The 19,003-nt window shown below is 43.2% G+C and overlaps 1 protein-coding gene across 1 annotated transcript in view; it reads right to left on the bottom strand.

Annotated features, from left to right (window-relative positions):
* The window catches only part of CNTNAP2 (contactin associated protein 2), a 664,834-nt gene that overhangs the window by 63,169 nt on the left and 582,662 nt on the right, over window positions 1-19,003 (bottom strand). Inside the window, exons 17-20 of the mRNA XM_054385136.1 lie at window positions 15,380-15,598; window positions 10,574-10,810; window positions 4,002-4,247; window positions 1,638-1,771 (exon numbers count right to left, since the gene is read on the bottom strand). Of these exons, the coding sequence (XP_054241111.1) occupies window positions 1,638-1,771; window positions 4,002-4,247; window positions 10,574-10,810; window positions 15,380-15,598 (836 nt within the window). The remainder of the gene's footprint in view (window positions 1-1,637; window positions 1,772-4,001; window positions 4,248-10,573; window positions 10,811-15,379; window positions 15,599-19,003) is intronic.

The following is a 19,003-nucleotide window of genomic DNA, read 5'->3' as shown; positions in this document are numbered from 1 at the left end:
CAAATAATTTTATGACAACTCGGCTTCAGTGCATCCAATGTTATTCTGAATATTGACAGCCTCAGCCAAATGGCATTGTAATGTCCTGAAAACATTTCCTTTTGATGCCTTGAAACAGTAACTGTTAGGGATCTATTTAGTCTTCAGATAGGTAATGCTGTGAGGGAGCCACTATCCTTCACCTTCTGGCTTGGTTCCCAAGGAGACTTCTCTTTTTTTCTGTTTCATTTGTGATTTGGTTTGGTTTCATTCTTATGAACTCTCAAATCCAGATTCATCTACACCATCTACCTGACTCTCCTGCCAACAAAACTGTTCCCATCCCCTGCTGCAATCTCCCTGTTTGCAGATGTGACAACCAGAAAAAGAAAACAGTGCTGTAATGACCACAGAGAGAAAATTGCCTGGAAACACTGATTGCTTCCTGCAGCGCTGCCCCCAGTTATTTAAATACATTATACTATCTCAAAGGTTTGTAAACTCAGATATGGAGAGATGAAGTTCCTGCCTGTGCCGTAATGAGGACTACGTAAGCCAGAGTGATGTGTCTTCAATAAAACTTCATCTCAGACTCCTGTCACACAAACACTTAAGCACCTGCTCATCTTTGCAGAGCAGCACTTCTGATTTCCCTGGACTGCAGGACAAGTTCAAGTTTAAAAACATTCTCATTTGCAGACTCAGGACTTACAGCTCGATATTTAGCCGTCTGTGCATCAGGCTCTGATGCCATTTTAAGATGCTGTAGGGTATCCCTCCTGGCTTCCAGCTGCTGCTCCCGAATGCTGCAGGTTTATTCTGAGTCCCATGTTATCTATCAGCCCAGATGTCTCTGATGCCCTCGAGCGTCTACAGTGACACCTGTATTAGCCCAGCTGTCATCCCACTAGAATGAAGATTTCAGAACATGACTTGATGCAACAGAGGGAGGGAACAGTTTTGTTAACTCCTTGGAGTCGGATTGGCAAGAACAACTTCATCTACCATACTTTTTATTTCCTAATTGCACTGAGGGATGGAGTCCACAAAGACACAAAATAATAGAATCATTTTGGCAGGAAAAGACCTCTAAAATCATTGATTCCAACCATCAACCTGAGACCACCATGGCTATTAAACAATGCCCCAAAATGCCATGTCCACACATTTCATGAACACCTCCAGGGATGGTGACTCTAACACCTCCCTGGACAGCCTGTTCCAATGCCTGACAAGTCTTTATAGAAATAAATTTTTCCTATAATTGAAACTAAAACTCCCCTTGGCACAATTTCAGGCCATTTCCTTTTATTCTGTCACCTGATACTAGGAAGAAGAGACCAATATCCACCTCACTACGACCTCCTTTCAAGGGGTTGTAGAGAGCAACAAGGTCTCTCCTCAGCCTCCTTTTCTCTAGACTGAACAACCCAAGTTCCTTCAGCTGCTCCTGACCACATCTGTTCTCCAGACCCTTCACCAGCTTCATTGCCCTTCTCTGGACCCGCTTTGTCACCTCAATGTCCTTCTTGTAGTGAGGCCCCATAACTGACCCCAGTACTCAAGGTGTAGCCTCACCAGTGATGAATACATGGAGACAGTGACTTCCCGGGTGTCACAACGGTACAAGCTATGGAATCAGACAAAGCTCAACCCACCTGCAGCACGATGTCTCGTCCATTGCGCGTGATGTTAACCATGTGGGGCTGTCCATTAGCCATGTTTCTGTGGTCGACGTCAATGTTGTATGGCTCTTTGGTGCCTCCCAGGCTGTACCGAATTTGCAGATTCCCTAGTGAAAGAAATGTGAAAGGATCCCTCAGTTATTTTCATCTTTATTCACCAGCCATTTCCCCTGTCTTTCATATACAACTGTTATCATTTTACACTTCGGTGGCTCTCAGGGCTGGTCTCTGTGGTAGGAGAAGAGCTAGTGCTTGAGATCCTAAAGCTACTGGAATAAAAACTGCTTCTAGTTTATAACCCCAAAGGGTGACAATGACCAGCACCTCCAAACTGAAGTGTTTGTAAATACTCCAGATTGTAAACTAAACAAATTGGAGCTATGCCTTGAAAAATATGGACAATTGGTACAAATCTGAGCACAACAAGTAGCACTTCTGTTGTGGTGATGATTATCTTTGCTGCAGTAAAATTCTTGGAAGTTATATAAAACATGATGTTTTCTGAAGAATAAACCATTAATATGCACTGAAGAAAGGCAGAAATACAGCAAATTAACACTGACACATAATCTACCAAGGGATTTTCTTGCTCTCACATTTAATGGTTGTTGACAGGTGACCGTCTGGACTCTTATGGAGGTTTAATAATATATGATGAAATGAAAATTTCAGGTTATACTGTTAGAAAAGTATAGTCAAAAGTGGTTAACTGATGCTCATGACATCCTGCCAGACAGATTTTTCTTTCCTAAATGAAAGTGAAGTGTCTGCTCTTTGTAATAAATTTTCATATTTGATTAGAAGTGCTTGAAAAGTGAAATACAGATCTCGTTATTGATCAAACTCAGAAATATTCTGGCCCTAAACAGCAGCTCTCCATCATTATAAATATAGTTTAGATGTCTGACGTGGGATTTCTCTCATGCACCTTTTTCCCTATCAAAGGAAAAGAATGAGTGGCATGTGGAATATTACAGAATTACAGAATCAACCAGGTTGGAGGAGACCTTCAAGATCATCAAGTCCAACCAATCACCCAACCCTAGACCATGGCACTAAGTACCTCATCCAGTCTTTTCTTAAACACCTCCAGGGACATTGATCCTACCACCTCCCAGGCAGGCCATTCCAATGGGCAATCACTTGTTTTGTGAACTCCCTTCTAAGATCAAGCCTAAACTTCCCCTTACACAGCTTGAGACTGTGTCTTGTTGTTCTGTTGCTGGTTGCCGGGGAGAAGAGACCAACCCCCACCTGGCTATTCATATCATCTTATCCCATAAAAGAGAACAGTAGTAAAATCATCCTGCTTCAGGTTTTCAAGGCACTGTTTGGATCACAAAATCAGAGTAGGCATTGGAAGACACTTCTGGAGATCATCTAGTCCAACTCCTTGCTAAAGCAGGGTCCCCGCAGCAGGTTGCTCAGGATCACAACCTCCACGTGGATTTTGAATCTTTCCAGAGACTTCACAGCCTCTCTGGGCAACCTGCTCCAGGGCTCTGGCACCCTCACAGCAAAGACATTTCTCCTTCTGTTTGGATGAAACCTCTTGTGTTCCATTTTGGACACCACTGATAAGAGTCTGGCCCCATCCTCTTGGCCCCCACCCTTTAGCTATTGATTAGCATTGAGAAGAGCCCCTCTCAGCCTGCTCTTCTCCAGGCTAAATAGCCCCTGGTATTTCAGCCTCTCCTCCTGAGAGATGCTGCAGTTCTAGAGTACATCGGAATCAAAGTACATTCAGTTCATGTACACTTCTAATACTGTAATAGCTAATGTTCCACACCCAACCTTCAGCTGTCACCAGAATATTTAGGACCTTGTCAGCTATGTTACATCCATCTTTCAGCCACCTCAGTGGTTATCTAGAGGTCTCCAGATCTTCAGAAGAGCAGTACATTGCACTTTCCACTGGCTACTGGTGACATTGCCATGAGGTCAGTGATTAGTGTGCCTACATGTGGTTCCCTGCTTGTCCCCTCCATAACTCCAGTTCATGGTACACATCTATTATAGCAGGGTTTTTTCATTGTTCTTTGCTTTCCATTTTGTTTTGAGAAGGAAGGCTGGCTACTGAAACCCCACTACATGAAACAGTACATAGCATCATACAATCATGGAATGGTTTCAGTTGGAAAAGACCTTTAAGTTCTTTGAGTCCAATCATTACCTAACTACATCAGTACAAACTCTAGCACAGAAGAATACAGTTTCAGGTAGTTCCATGACAAAGGTGGAGAGACTTCCTCATGAGTTCAGAGCTTCAGGTGAACACCAGCTTCAGCCTGGTGTTACTATTTTGCCTTCAGTGGTGAAAGTTCACCGGTTGCTTACCAGATGGCTTGACAAGTACAGCCATGAAGTCCGGGGTGTAGGAGCTGATATACAATAAGACACAAGGGGACTTGGTGGTACTGAAGCTGAAGCTGAGCTCTTCCTTATTCAAGTTGAGGTCAGGCACTGTGATCTCAGGATCTGAGGAACTCAAAAGTGTTCGGCTAACCAAATCCTTCATGGTAGTCCCTGGGGAGAGGAAGTTGTAACGAAGCCACATTCCTTCTTCAAAAAATGCTCCAACATCTTCAACATAAGAGGAAAAAAAAGAAAAAGAGAAATTACATATGCTTATACGTTTTGGATGATACATATTGACTTGATCACGTCCAATCTTTGCATGTTTCTACTGCTGCATCATTTAAGCACTTTGCCAATCATTAGATCAGAAACCTACCTGAAAGGGACCTACAAGAAAGCTGGGGAGGTACTTTTTGCAAGGCCTTGTAGCGATAGGATGAGGAGGAATGGCTTTAAGCTAGAAGAGGGGAGACTTAGAGCGGGTATTAGAAGTAAATTCTTTACAGCGAGGACGGTGAGACTCTGAAATAGGTTGCCCAAGGAGGTCATGGATGCCTCCTCCCTGGAGATGTTCAAGGTCAGGTTGGACTGGTCTGGTCTAGTGAAAGGTGTGCTTGCCCATGACAGGGGCATTAGACCTAGATGATCTTTAAGGCCAATCCAACCCATTCTATGAATCTATGAATTTTCTAATGAGAATAAAAAGGACAATCTTCATTGAGATACCAGTGTGCGCCTGGATTCACAGAGCCAAAGAAAGATTTCCTTTGGGTCACACAGGACATCTATGCCTATATCTCATATCAATCCTAGAGACCAGAAGAACCACACTTGAGATTTATTCTCATTGAAGTCTTACAGCAGGTAAAAGACTTCTCTTTCCTTATATCCTCTTCTGCTAAAAGGAGATATAAGGAAGAGTTTTAAGAGAAACAGTCGGTAAATACTGGCAAGGAAAAGCAAAGCCAGCCATTCTGACCAGCAAATCTGAGTGTCTTGGTAAGAACTTCACAAAGGAATGACAGCAGTTCCAGCACCTGAAAGATCTGCAGTAGGATTGGCACAATGCTAGAAAGTTCTTCACAATCCTTCTTGAGAACTGCATAACCAGGATGCCCTCATGGGATTTAAAATGAAGTAGGGTGCTTGACTCAGCTGGGAACAATGCAAGAGACAACTGAACTGTAGCTCCCAGGAGGTGCTATCCAGACCAAGATTTAAAACCAATCTGAGACAAAATGTCCCGTTTCAACACCCCTGACAGGAAATACAACTACTTTTGGCAGAATTAATATTTTCAGCTGAAAATATTAATTGGTTTTGCTTTTCAAGATAATGCACTCCTGTCTATTCCTTAACTCAAAGCTGACATTCTTACAACGAAGGCTGACTCTGACAGTCTTCTATGGGAAACACAGCACAGCTGCCTATCTTGATAGTATATAACCTACTACATCTAGTAAAGGTTGCTGGAATGGCTTCCTATGGCAGTCCTTCACAGAACTGCAGAATACTGGGGGCTAGAAGAGACCTCTGAGAATCATATAGTCCACACACCCTCCTCAAGCAGGGTAACTCACAGCAGGTTTCCCACGATCACAACGTCCAGGTGGGATTGGAACCTCTCCAGAGAAGGAAACTCCACAACCTCTCTGGGCCGCCTGATCCAGGGCTCCAGCACCCTCACAGCAAAGTTTTTATGTTTAGATGGAATGTCTTGTGTTCTAGTTTGTGCACATTGCCCCTTGTTCTGTCACTGGACACCACTGAGAAGAGCTTGGCCCCATCCTCTTTCCTACCCACCCTTCAGCTACTGTCAGCATTGAGAAGATCCCCTCTCACTCTGCTCTTCTCCAGGCTAATCAGCCCCAAGTCTCTCAGCCTCTCCTCCTCACAGAGATGCTCTTTGTAGCCTCCACTGGACTCTGGAGAGCCCAGAACCAGACCCAATACTCCAAGTGTGGCCTCATTAGGTCTGAGCAGAGAGGGAGGAGAACCTCCTTGCATCTGCTGGTCACACATATGCTCCAATTCTGCTAGTCATTTGTTCAAGAAAGCTCATTTCATACTTAGTACTGATGTATTCATATGGACAAAACAAATCCTCAGTGGCTTTGCATTTTATAAAGTCCAACAAGCAATTGCTGTATCTTTTGTATTTTACTCCACACGCAAAGAAAAGCCTAAAAATGCCAGGAAAAGCACAACTGCACTTCGTTCTGCACTGATATGAAGTTACTGTATATCTTTTTGTAGCTGCAGCTCTTTGAACTGATGTCTAGGACAGCTGGCTCCAGAAAAGGGAATGGCAACCTGCACTGTCTATTCTCTGCTGCATCTAAAGGAAAAGCCAGCTCCCTTTCTAATGGAAATATTCATAATGGTTAACCCTCCACACCCTGCTGAGAAGTCTGTGGAGGTGCTCCTTCGGTAACCTCACAGGAAAACCTGTAGCTATGCAAGAGCCATTCTTAGAGTTGAATACTCTCTTAACGAGTACTCAGAATGACAACTTTGATAGATGAGATCTGGCTTCAATTCCTCCCTGTACCACAGGTATCCACTTGAAAAGTGAGCAGTTCCTTGCTCCCCTCATTATCTTGCTTGCTTTCTGCATTACCATAATAAAAACATCTCACATCACAGAGCTATTGCAAGGACAAAGACCTTAACAGCCTGTGAGGTGCCAATAATACCACTTCAGTAGCATGGAGGTGTATAAATATTGCAAATGGCTGTTTGGTACAAGAATTTCAAATCTCTCCCTTGCCTTTGCACACGTTGGACTTCAGGATCTTAAAGGTTTTTTCCAACCAAAGTGATTCTAGGATTCTACTCATCTTTCACAGAACATCAGAAATCAATAAAGCAATGACAGCAGAGCAGGCTTCTTATGATTAGCTGGCAAAGAAATTGGAAGGTCATTGTATTTTCTGAGCCAAGACTTAATATTTTTTTAACTTATCACCTTGATTTATTTGCCTTACATATTTGTCCTTACATATTATTTGTAGTTTGTTATGTATAATAAGCAGGCTGACAAATTCAGCTTAGAATCAGGTTGATATCTCTTTGAGATATGTAAATGGTATGGAGAAGGTTTGTTTGGCTTCAAAGAGAAAAAAATAGAATCTTTCTTTCCAATAAAAGAACTCTTGCAACTTAACTGAAAGACGATTTTCAAAGCACTGGAGCACAACCCTGCATGTTTAATAAGGCAGAGAGCAGAGCTCTGCTCTGGTGGTAGGCATGTTTTTCTCCTACTGTAGATCCTCAGCACTTCCATACTCAAAGGAGGAACTCTTTCTCCCTGGGGGATGCCCCACACCACAGTGCTGCCACATGCTCTCCATACCCATTTCAGCATTTGACCTTCACTCCTTTTGTCAGTTTGAAGGAAAGAGCTTGTTTTTTTCAAATAAACAAACCTTAAGTGTTCTCTCAGCAATGCTTTTATGCTGATGGGACAGCTGTGGGAGGAAAAAAAAAAAGAAAAATAAAACTGATGCTTAAACAAAGGACAGGAAAAGGTCATAAAGCAATCTGTGGGACTGCAGAAACACTGCAGAGAACAATTTCTCTGAGCTGTAAAAGAAGTGAAGCCAACTGAATATGCCCCAAAGACAAACCAAAAAATAAAGATAAAATATGTGTCAGACTGAATTTTGGCCCTTTTTCTGGTCCTTGTGAAAAACAAACAAACAAATAAAAAACAACATCAACAAAACAAAACAAAAGTGTAATTTACAGGTCACTACCACATCAGCCACATTGGGAACATTCAACTCTCTGTCAGTCATCAGTCAATAGCTCTAAGGATGGGTTTAATCAGCTAAGGAGTCCACAAGATGCAAGGACAGTTTTGATTGTGAGATGCATTTATTGTTTATGAACCACTGTACAGTGATTTACTTATAGAATCACAGAATCATTTTGGTTGGAAAAGATTTCTATGATCATCAAATCCAAGAGTCAACCCAGCACCACCATGGCCATTAAACCATGTCCCAAAGTGCCATGTCTACACGGTTTTTGAACACCTCCAGGGACAGTGACTCTTCCACCTCACCAAGCAGCCTGTACCAATTCCTGACCACTCTTTCAGTGAAGAAATCTAAACCTCCCTCCCCTAGTCCAGCTTGAGGCCATTTTCAAAACTCACCTCACTATGACCTCCTTTCAGGGAACTACAGAGAGCAAGGTCTCCCTTCAGCCTCCTTTTCTGCAGACTAAACAATCATAGTTTTCATAGCTGCTCCTCACCAGACCTGTTCTTAAGACCCTTCACCAGCTTTGTTGCCCTTCTCTGGACTCACTCCAGCACCTCAGTGTTGTTCCTGGAGTGAAGACCCCAAAACTGAACCCACTACTTAAGGTGTGGCTTCAGTAATATTGAGTACAGGGATTGCTTCCCAGGTCCTGCTGGTCAACACTATTGCTGATACAGGCTAGGATGCTGTTGGCTGCCTTGGGCACACCATCACTCCTGCTCAGCCACTGCCAACCTGCTCCCTCAGGTTCTTTTCTGCTGGGCAGATTTCCAGCCACTCTGTACCATCCTGTAACATCTCATGGGATTGTTGTGACCCAAGTGCAGGACTCAGCACTTGGCCTTGTTAAACTGCACACAATTGACCTCAGCCCATTGATCCAGTCTGTCCAGCAATGACGTTTTTTTCTCTTTGATTCTTCACATATGTTAGCAGTTTCAGTTTGTAGAGAACCCCAACAATTTACCATGGAGAAGTGACTTAAATATAAGAATAAAGCTTCTGGATAAGAAAAGCTTCCTGTGACAAATTAAAATCAACAGGAAGGTATATGAAAAAGTACTACATTGTGTCACCTGTCGCTCCTGCTGAGTAGTGCACTTTTCTGGTAGTATCTTGTATTGGTTTGAATGTGATGACTTGAAAAGTCAGGTCCTATTGATTATCAAATCAACAGACCTACCTGGCCTGGAGGATTTACTCAGAGGAACAGTATAATGAAACTTAGTCCTAGTTTATGGTGCAAAGCACTAACCCTGTTATTCTTGGCAGCCGACTTGATTTCCTAGTGGAGTTAACAACTCATCTCAGAGTCACCCAGCTCCGCTTGTCTCAGACTCACCCAACATCACAGCATCCAATGGTGCAGGTTAAAAAATAATTTTCATTTGGAAAAGACCCTTAAGATCATCAGGTCCAACCATTATTTAACTCTACAAAGTGTGGTGCTAAACCACATCTCTCAGCACCACATCTCATCCTCTTTGAAACACCTCCAGGGACAGAGATTCAACCACCTCCCTGGGAAGCCTGTTCCAGCATTTGAGAACATTGGGTCATATGTAACTCATCTGTCTTCAGATTTACTCTACACAACTATATCTTCTTAAAATGTAGCTATGTCTATTAGAAGTCTGTTAATACATATATAAACATAGAATCATAGAATGGTTTGGGTTAAAAAAGACCTTTAAGATCATCAAGTCTAGTCATCAACCAAACACCACTGCAGCCATTAAAACATGCCTACAAGTGCCATGTCCATACATTTCTTGAACACCTCCAGGGATAATATCTCCACCACCTCCCTGGGCATCCTGTCCCAGTGCCTGACCACTCTTTCAGTAAAGACATTTTTCCTAATATCCAACTTAAACCTCCCTTGGAACAATTTCAGGTCATTTCCTCTCATCCTGTCACTTGTTACTAGGGAGAAGAGACTAACCCCCACCTAGCTCCAACCTCCTTTCAGGGAGTTATAGAGAGCTTGATTTCCATAGGTCACTGTACTGGTTTGGGGCCAGACAGATCCTCTCTTGCCCTGAGAGGGACAGAAGAACGACACTCACACAAACGGACTGGAGAGTGATGGAAAGTTTAAATGGAAAAGCAGTTGGTGGAACTACAAAAACTACAAAGCATAGTGACAAGAACATCCCAAAGCATACAGAGCCCCTTACCTAACACCCAAAGGCTTCCCAACCCTTCCCTTCTTCCCAACTGAGGGTCCACCCAAACCCCCAGGGCTCTTTCTTCCCTCCCCACTGCTAGGCTGGTCTTAGGCTGGCCAGGTCTGAGACTGCCTCCCCCCCCCACCTCCTTTCTCCTCCTGGCATTAGGCCTAGACAAGCCTAAGAGGCCTTGAGATACTCCCCCACTGTTACCCGATAGGGAGCATCTCCCACAGGAGCAGAGAGGGAAGAAAGAGGCAGAGAATGACTCTGCAGATGGATTTTTAGGGCGCAGGATTTGTGGGTAGCAATACACTGCTGCCGCTGCCCACCTTATTGGGTTGGACACTGGGGACACCGGAGGTGTAACTCATGTGGCAGTAACAGGAGGCACCCAGCCTGAACTGCCACAGGCACAGACATTAGTATTAATGAGAGAGATGACATTCAGTCATCACCTTTAAATCCTGGGTGTATAATCAGACCTATCTGTGAGAAGTATTAAAGAGAATTTACTTGTTTGATTACTAGGAGCTGAAGCATTGTTGTTGTTGTATTTTCTCAGGCAGACAGCTGTCCCACAGTCTGTGTCCTGCACTACAACACTTACCTTTAATGCAGAATGGTCCATCGTAGGCAGTTTTGGAGCAGTCACAGGAGTAGCCGTTGTACTTCTCGACGCATTTCCCACCGTTCGCACAGTACATCCCGTAGCTCGTGCAGTGGCCAGAGCAGCCAGGCTTCACTCCAGGGGTCACTTTTGCTCTCTCTTCCAGGTCCAATGTCACCCCATTCATCCTTAGTGAACGAATGCATCCCAAGAAGCCTCGCTGGCCTCCTGCAGCACCTGAAAGAGGGAAGGTAAAGCCATGAGACAATATCAAAGAGGTCTTACTGTTGCCTCACATAAAATATCCTGCTAGGCTTGTGACAAGAGCTGGAAATAAGTAACTTCTTTGTGAAGGCAAGGAATGGCCTTGTCCTAATGATCATTGTCCCCAGGATCATTGTCCCCCTCTACTCAGTGACTGGGCGGTAGTGGAGTCACAGTCCCTGGAGGTGTTCAAGAAATGGGTAGACATGGCACTTTGAGGCACGGTTTAGTGGCCATGGTGGTCATAGGCTGACAGTTGGATTCAATGATCTTAGAGGTCTTTTCCAACCCAAATAATTCTATGATCCTATTGTTCTCCTCTACTCAGCACTAGTGAGGCCACACCTCAAATACTGGGTTCAGGTTTGGACCCTTCACTTCAAGAAGGACACTGAGATTCTGGAGGGGGTCCAGAGAAGAGGAACTAAGCTGGTGAAGGGCCTTGAACCGAAGTAATATGAGAAACAGCTGAGGAAACTGGAGCTGTTTAGTCTTCAGAGGAGAAGGTTGAGGGAAGACCTCATCACCTTCTACACCTACCTCAAAGGAGGTTAGAGTGAGGAGGGCCTCAGTCTCTTCTCATATGCAGTAAGAGGAAAAGGGCTCAAGTCAAGCCAAAGGATATTAGGAAAAATTTCGTCCCCAAAAGGGTTCTCAGGCATTGGAACAGGCTGCTCAGGAAGGTGGTAGAGTCACCATCCCTGAAGGTATTTAAAAGATTTGGTGCTTAGCAACATGGTTTACTGGTAGTAGCTTAGCAGTAGTGGTGAGCATTAGTGCTCTAGGTGAGCAGTTGGATCTCAAAGTTATTTTCCAACCTCAACAGTTCTATGATTCTATAATGAAATCAATGAAATCTAAGCTTTCAATGCTCTACCATAAGTAGTAAGCATGTGCTCTACACTGATTAGACATTAGAGACTCTAGCCTTCCACTGGAAGGCTCTATTCGATTTCAACTTCAAGAGTTTTACAGATAAAAGTGAAGAAAAATGGGCTTGGCTCAACTGCAAAGTTATTGACTTGCTCTCCATATGACTGGTGATGATGGATGCTAATAATAGCACCATAACATGCTATCCAGTGTGGCATTTTTCAAAGCCACAACGAGGAAAGAAGACTTAAATCCTCACACTCAATTGCAGTAGGAAATACAGATGTTAATTTCCAAGGCACACCAGGTGTGTGAGTATAAGGTGAAAGATCATGGAATCATTTTGATTGGAAAAGACCTTTAAGATCATCAAGTCCAACCATCAACTGAGTGTGCCAAGTCCACCACTAAACCATGTCCCTCAGCACCACATCTCTGTATTTTAACACTTCCAAGGACGGGGCCTCCACCACTTCCTTGGGAAGCCTGTTCCAGGTCTTGACAACCCCTTTGTGGAAGAAATTGTTCATAATGTTCAGCCTAAACCTCCCCAGGTGCAACTTTAGGCTGTTTCCTGGGAGAAGAGACTGATCCCCTATGTGGTTCCAACCTCCTTTCAGGGAGTTGTAGAGAGCAATGAGGTCTCTCCTGAGACTCCTTTTCTCTAAACTGAACAAATCCTTCAGAGCTACTCACTAGACCTGTTCTCCAGACCCTTTACCACCTTTGCTGCCCTTCTTTTGACTTGCTCCAGTACCTCAATGTCCTTCTGGTAGTAAGGGCCCCAAAACTGAACCTAATACTCAGGGGGTACCCAGGGGTACAATCACTGCCTTAGGCCTGCAACACTGAAGAGCTATATTTGTAAATGTGGCTTCTCTTAGCAGTCAGCATGAACTGTTCCTTCCTCACCCTGGCCCCATCCCAGGATTTCAGCTAGGAAAGTCTTATCCAGGGCTGGATTAGAAAGAAAAAAGCCCTAAAATAAGCAAGCAAATAACAATGAGTAGCTGTCAGCGTTTCACATCCTCCTTCTCTCACCTCTTTGATTACTACAAGTGTCATGGGTGATGAAGTATCCCTAAGGAGATCTGAGTGCTCATCACCACAGAGCACAAAGGCTGATATTTACCTGAGTGGAGAAGATGACTAGATACAAACCAGAGAGAAAAGGCTGCTTCAAATCAGCTGCTGGTAACTGGATGATTTGGAGTGAAAGGAGGCAGCGCTCAGCCTCTGATAAGCACAGAGGGCAGAGAGCATTCTGGTGTTGTTTCATTCTGTGTAAACTTAGAGAGGTGATAGGATAAGGGGCAATGGGCATAAACTAGATGGGGGTGGACTAAATGATCCCCAGAGGTCACTTCCAACCCCTGCCATGCTGGGATTCTGTGATATACACTGCAATGATGGACTGGGCTGCATCAAGAGAAGCACAGCCAGCAGGTCAAGGAAGGTGATTCTCTTCCTCTGCTCTGCTCTGGTGAGACCCCATCTGGAGTACTGCATCCAGTTCTGGAGCCCCTATTACAAGAAAGATCTGGACATGCTGGAACATGCCCAGAGAAGGGCCACAAGGATGATCAGAGGGCTGGAGCACCTCTGCTATGAGGAGAGACTGAAAGAGTTGGGGCTGTTCAGTCTGGAGAAGAGAAGGCTCCAAGGAAACCTTATTGTGGCCTTCCAGTATCTTAAGGGGGCCTACAAGAAAGCTAGGGAGGGACTTTTTAGGGTGTCAAGTAGTGATAGGACTAGGGGGAATGGAGCTAAACTAGAAATGGGTAGATTCAGATTGGATGTTAGGAAGAAATTCTTCACCATGAGGGTGGTGACACACTGGAACAGGTTGCCCAGGAAGGTGGTAGAAGCCCCATCCCTGGAGGATTTTTAAGGCCAGGCTGGATGTGGCTCTGGGTAACATGATCTAGTGTGAGGTGTCCCTGCCCATGGCAGGGGGGTTGGAACTAGATGACCCTTGAGGTCCCTTCCAACCCTAACAATTCTATGATTCTACGAAAAATACCCTAATATATGTAATTCCCTTCTTTCCCCTCCTGGTGACTGTCCTAGCCCCTTGGACATGAAGTCATCATATCTCAGGTTCTTTTGCTGGTCCAAGGAATAGATACTTAATTGTACAGAAAATAGAGCAGGAGACACCAAAACAATTCTTGTTTGGTATTACTCTCCAGTCCCTGATATTCAGGGTATTCATGTGGGACACTCCAACACAAATTGATTCCCTGTCTGGCTCCAAGTAAGGATTTAAATTAAATCTGCTCTTTGAGATGTGTGCTTCAGTCACTGAGTTATGTCAAATGGATGTGATTTAGAAAGAGAGAAAACCTGGTGCAGATGTGGACATTGAGGTTTGGCAGTAAAGACACTGTGCTGTTTGCTGGGATAGCAAAGGCTTTACACATCATTTTAATTAATTTCTGATGTTGAACCCTGACTAAAACGGGGAAAAAGGAGAGAATGTCTTTTTTCCCCTTCTCCTTTCTCTATTCTCCTGTTAACAGATATATAGAGAGGTTGGGAAGTGCTTATTTGCTCAACATTTCATGCAGTTGTGATTCCAGCTAATGGCACTTGGCATCTCCTGGGGCTAGCACTCAGAGAAACACAAGTGCTGCTGGAGTAGCCTGCCCAAAATGTAACAGGTACCAGCAGCTCCAGAAAGCAGCTGGACAAATTTGGTTCTGGAGCATGAATTTGTGTAACACTGTGTGATGCTTTCCTACATCAAATAGGCAAAGAGCCTGTGAGACTAAAGGGAAAAGACCACAGAGAAAGCCATGAGCATAAAAGGGTGGGTGAGGATCAAACCTGAAGAGGGCAGAAGTGCTGCTCAGGCTGGGATAGGTACTGCAGATACACACCGACCTGGCAAGACCTGCACAGAATTCTTTATTTCTCTGGTGAATAATTGTCTGTGTGCAAAAGAGATGCTCAACAGAAGAGGAGTTTGGCACTACTGCCTGCTCGAGGCACCTCCAGCCAGGAGATGCAGGTGGGGAAAGAGAAAAATGACAAGTTCAAAGGATCATTTGGGTGGGAAAAGACCTTTAAGATCATTGAGTCCAACAATTACCTAACTCTACCAAGTCTGGTGCTAAACCATGTCCCTCAGAATCATAGAATCAGTAAGGTTGAAAAAGAGATCTAAGAACAGCAAATCCAACAAACTCAACATCACCATGACCACTAAACCATGTCCCAGAATGCCATGTCCACATGTATTTTGAACACCTCCAGGGATGGCGCCTATACCACATTCCTGGGCAGCCTGTTCCAATGCCTGATCACTCTGTCACTAAATTTTTTCTTAATAACCAAACTAAACCTCACCTGGTGCAACTTGAGGCTATTTCCTCTCATCTTAATTGCTAGTTACTTGGGGGAAGAGACCAACACCCACTCTGCTCCAACCTCCTTTCAGAGAGTTGTAGAGAGTGAGAAAGTATTCCCTCAGCCTCCTTTCCTCCAGACTAAACAGTGCCAGTTCCCCCAGGCACTCCTGTCAGCACAGAATAATTTTCTCTCAGCTGTCATGCAGGTGCTGCAGGAGGGTAACTCACCACATTAAACTAACTGCTGCTGCAGGACATAGGGCAAAGGGTGTTCAACACGGGAGAGCAAAGCCCAGCTACCCACTCTGGATCTTACCAACGTAGAGCTGGCTGTACAATTCCAGTCGCGTGTGTCCTTCTGTCGGTGCTTTCCGCACCTCCAGGGGTAACTGGTCTACCTGCAGGCTGGCCTGTTTGACATTCCTCTCGGCGTTGACCCGGTGCCACTGGTCATCATTCAAGTGGTTGGGAGATCTAACAACGATTTCCACAGGTCCATTTCCAACATCAAATGAAAAGGAAACCTCCGTAGCAGCTGAAAGACCAAGTGAAAGGGAACTCATCATATGTTTCTGTAAAAAAATTTGTTTCTACTGCCTAAAGCAAGAGGATTGTATTTTCTAGAAAAAAATGCTAGTCAACCACCTTTCAGAATTTATCAGCATGTTCAGTTTGTTCTGTCATGAGCAGGAGTTAAAGTATTTCCAAGGAAGCCACTGTGAAAAGTTTCTATAGCATGTAATGGAAATCAAACCAGTTTGGCTTGTAAAATGTAACCAAAATAAGTGATATCCTCAAAGATAATGTTTTAGTTTCACTAATAATTTCAGGAAAAACTGTTCACCAGCTTGTAGAAGACATCATCAACAGACCCTGAAACAGTGACAGCAATTTTAAATTTCTGAAGCTTTCCAGTTCCTTTAGGGTTTTGCTTAAGGAAAGATATATTTTGATGGAGAAGTTGTTTATATTTCTTTTTTCTTTTGAGAGGTAATTAATTTTTTACAATAGACTAATAATGCAACAGTAATGTCCTAGGTAGGATTTTATGGCTGACAAAGTACAGTAATCTATTTATGGTAGATAATACAAAACTTGTTTAGAAGATTTAGAAATGTCCCTTAGGCTCTACTAAACATTCCTCCAGGTCATCCTCAGCAAACCATAAAATCAATAGAATCATGGAATTGTAGGATTGTGGGGTTGGAAAAGACCCTTCAGATCATCAAATTCTCCACTCTCCAAATCATTCTCCAACTTTGCCAAGTCTGCTGCTAAACCATGTCCCTCAGGACCACATCTCTGCCTCTTTGAAACCATTCCAGGGATGGCAATTCTGGAAGGGATACTTGTTCTTGTGAAACAGGGAGTGTGATTAGTAATATATAGATGGTTTTGTAATGGAGACATGAACTGGACTTTCTTACAGCTATAACAAGGCTTATGAGGAGCGACTGAGGGAACTGGGATTGTTTAGTCTGGAGAAAAGAAGGCTGAGAGGAGACCTCATTGCTCTCTACAACTCCCTGAAAGGAGGTTGGAGCCAGGTGCCATTCTGTCTCTTCTCCCTTGTATCAGGTGATAGAATGAGAGGAAATGGCCTGAAATTGTGCCAGGAGTGGTCAGGCACTGGAACAGATGGTGGAGTCCCATCCCTGAAGGTGTTCAAGAAATGTGTGGACATGGCACTTCGGGGGATGGCAACGGTGATCTTAGGTTGATGGTTGGACTGGATGATCTTAGAGGGCTTTCCCAACCAAAACAATTCTATGAATCTAAAATTTAAGCTTGTAAATTATATGATGATGGCAAAACACCACATGAAAAGGTTACAGAAAACGGCTCATCAGTGATAGTATTCACAAAGGATGTATCAGGCAGAACTAAAGACAACCAAGAATTCCATTTAATTTAGTTTTCTTATAAAATCAAAAAGCTGCAGCACCCTTCTTCTTCCAAAGAACTTTGCATACCCCAATTATGGTTTCAGGGCTCCAACAGAGCTGTGGTTTCTTGTTAGGTTGAATTAATAAAGCAGTCTTGTAAAAATACTACTCAGCAGGGCTATTAAATTGTGATAGAAGCAGCACACCACAACCATTATCACTAACAAAACTGATAAATAGTGGGACATATTTTTGTACATGGCCTAATAGATTTTCACAAGGTTATGTCAGACTGAATTAAACACATTTTAATGAAAGCTGGAAGGATAGGAATAAACTTTTTTACAGAGTATGTTCTTTCAACCCAAATTTATTATACAATTGGCACCTTTGGTGTTTTTCTGCAAAACTGGCCCACTTTTAAAAGAAAAAAATTAAGAGCACACTTTATTGCTGTTGTACTTTCTGCTCCCTATTGAATAAAATAATTTAATTTCTGCAATGCACAGCCTTTCATAAGCCATGAATTTAGTCTGTTTGGCCTTTTGCACTTTACAAGACAGAAAATCTGTATGAGCCAAAGCTTGCCATTAAAGAAATAAAGATGTTTCATTTTAATGGTATTATGTCTTACAACTTCAGTGGTTCTGTCAATAAACTCAGGCAAATTAGGAATTAGAGCAGTGCTTAAGCTGTATGTTGTGTTCATGCCTGTTTTCCAGGGTGGGTGAGTAATTCTCCTTCTTGCTTTGAGGAACTGCCTCAGATCTCTTTACTATCAGGCCTGAATTGCTTTTCAAAACCCATTTGTCTACAAAGCTATGAAATGAGAACCCCTCAGCAGACTTTTCATCTTATTGTCTTCAGAGAGACCTTATAGTGGCCCTCCAGTACCGGAAGGGGCCTGAATGAAAGCTGGGGAGGGACTTTTTACATGGTCTTGAATTGATAGCAGAAGAAGGAATGGCATTAAAATTGACAGGGGTAGGTTTAGACTGGATATTAGAAATTACAGTGAGGGGGATGAGTCCTTGGAACAGGTTGCCCAGGGAGGCTGTGGATGCCACCTCCCTGGAGGTGTTCAAGGCCAGGTGGGATGAGACCTTGAGCAACCTGGTCTAGTGGAAGGTGTCCCTGCCCATGGCAGGGGGACTGGAAATAGATGATTGTTAAGGTCCCTTCCAACCTAAACTATTTATCAGTCTATGATTCTATGAAATGATGGCACTGTTCATACTACTCATGGCTACCCTGAGTACAACTCCACCCAGGATTTTGAAAACCTATGCAAGGATGTTTCTTTTTTTTGCAAGCTCTTGGTCTTCTGGATAGAAGCATCTCTACATTTTTTTTCCCCAAGGAAAATTGCTCTTCCTTTAAAAGACAGAGCATAGAGAATCTTTCAAGTAAAAGTTCTGTGCCTTCATAGCCTAGCTTAATGCATGGCTTTAAACTGAAATCTGTCTCACAGCCTGAAAGACTTAGCACAGTATTCATACACACTGAAGAAAATTACTCCCTCTGACATAAGACTATCATTTGTACATATTCATATTACATTTTTATATTTAATCTTAGAGTTAGGCAAGGAAAAACATTCCAGAATAATCTTCTCATCAGAGGCCTTTGGACATTTGAACAAATGTCTCACATTGCTTAATTATTAAATGAAAAAATCCAAGAAAATAAATGTGGGGTTTCATTTATTCAGCCAGTACAAGGTTTTGTGATGGAAACTTCCTAAAACTGAGCAAGGGTGATTTTTTTTTTTTACATGCTCCTGCCATGTATTTACTCAATAAACTGAGGCTTGTGGCTTAGTTTTACCCTTTCTGTTCCTTGTGCAATTAGATATAATTAAAGAAGAACACATTTCTTTCATCAATTCCATTTTCTAAGGTCTCAGGTCCTTGTCAACCATCTGTTCAAAACATGTAAGTACAACTTTGGCAAACAAAATGTCCTTTTCATTCCTTGTTCTGTGTTCTTGTCTTTTAGCTCTATTCAGATCCCACCATTTCCTCATCTTACATCTAAAGCATTTTTGCACACGA

This window comes from Indicator indicator, chromosome 11, assembly GCF_027791375.1.
Source record: "Indicator indicator isolate 239-I01 chromosome 11, UM_Iind_1.1, whole genome shotgun sequence".
NCBI classification, from domain to species: Eukaryota; Metazoa; Chordata; class Aves; order Piciformes; family Indicatoridae; genus Indicator; species Indicator indicator.
Note: the sequence above shows the minus strand (reverse complement) of the source record. Positions and strands in the feature narration are given on the sequence as shown.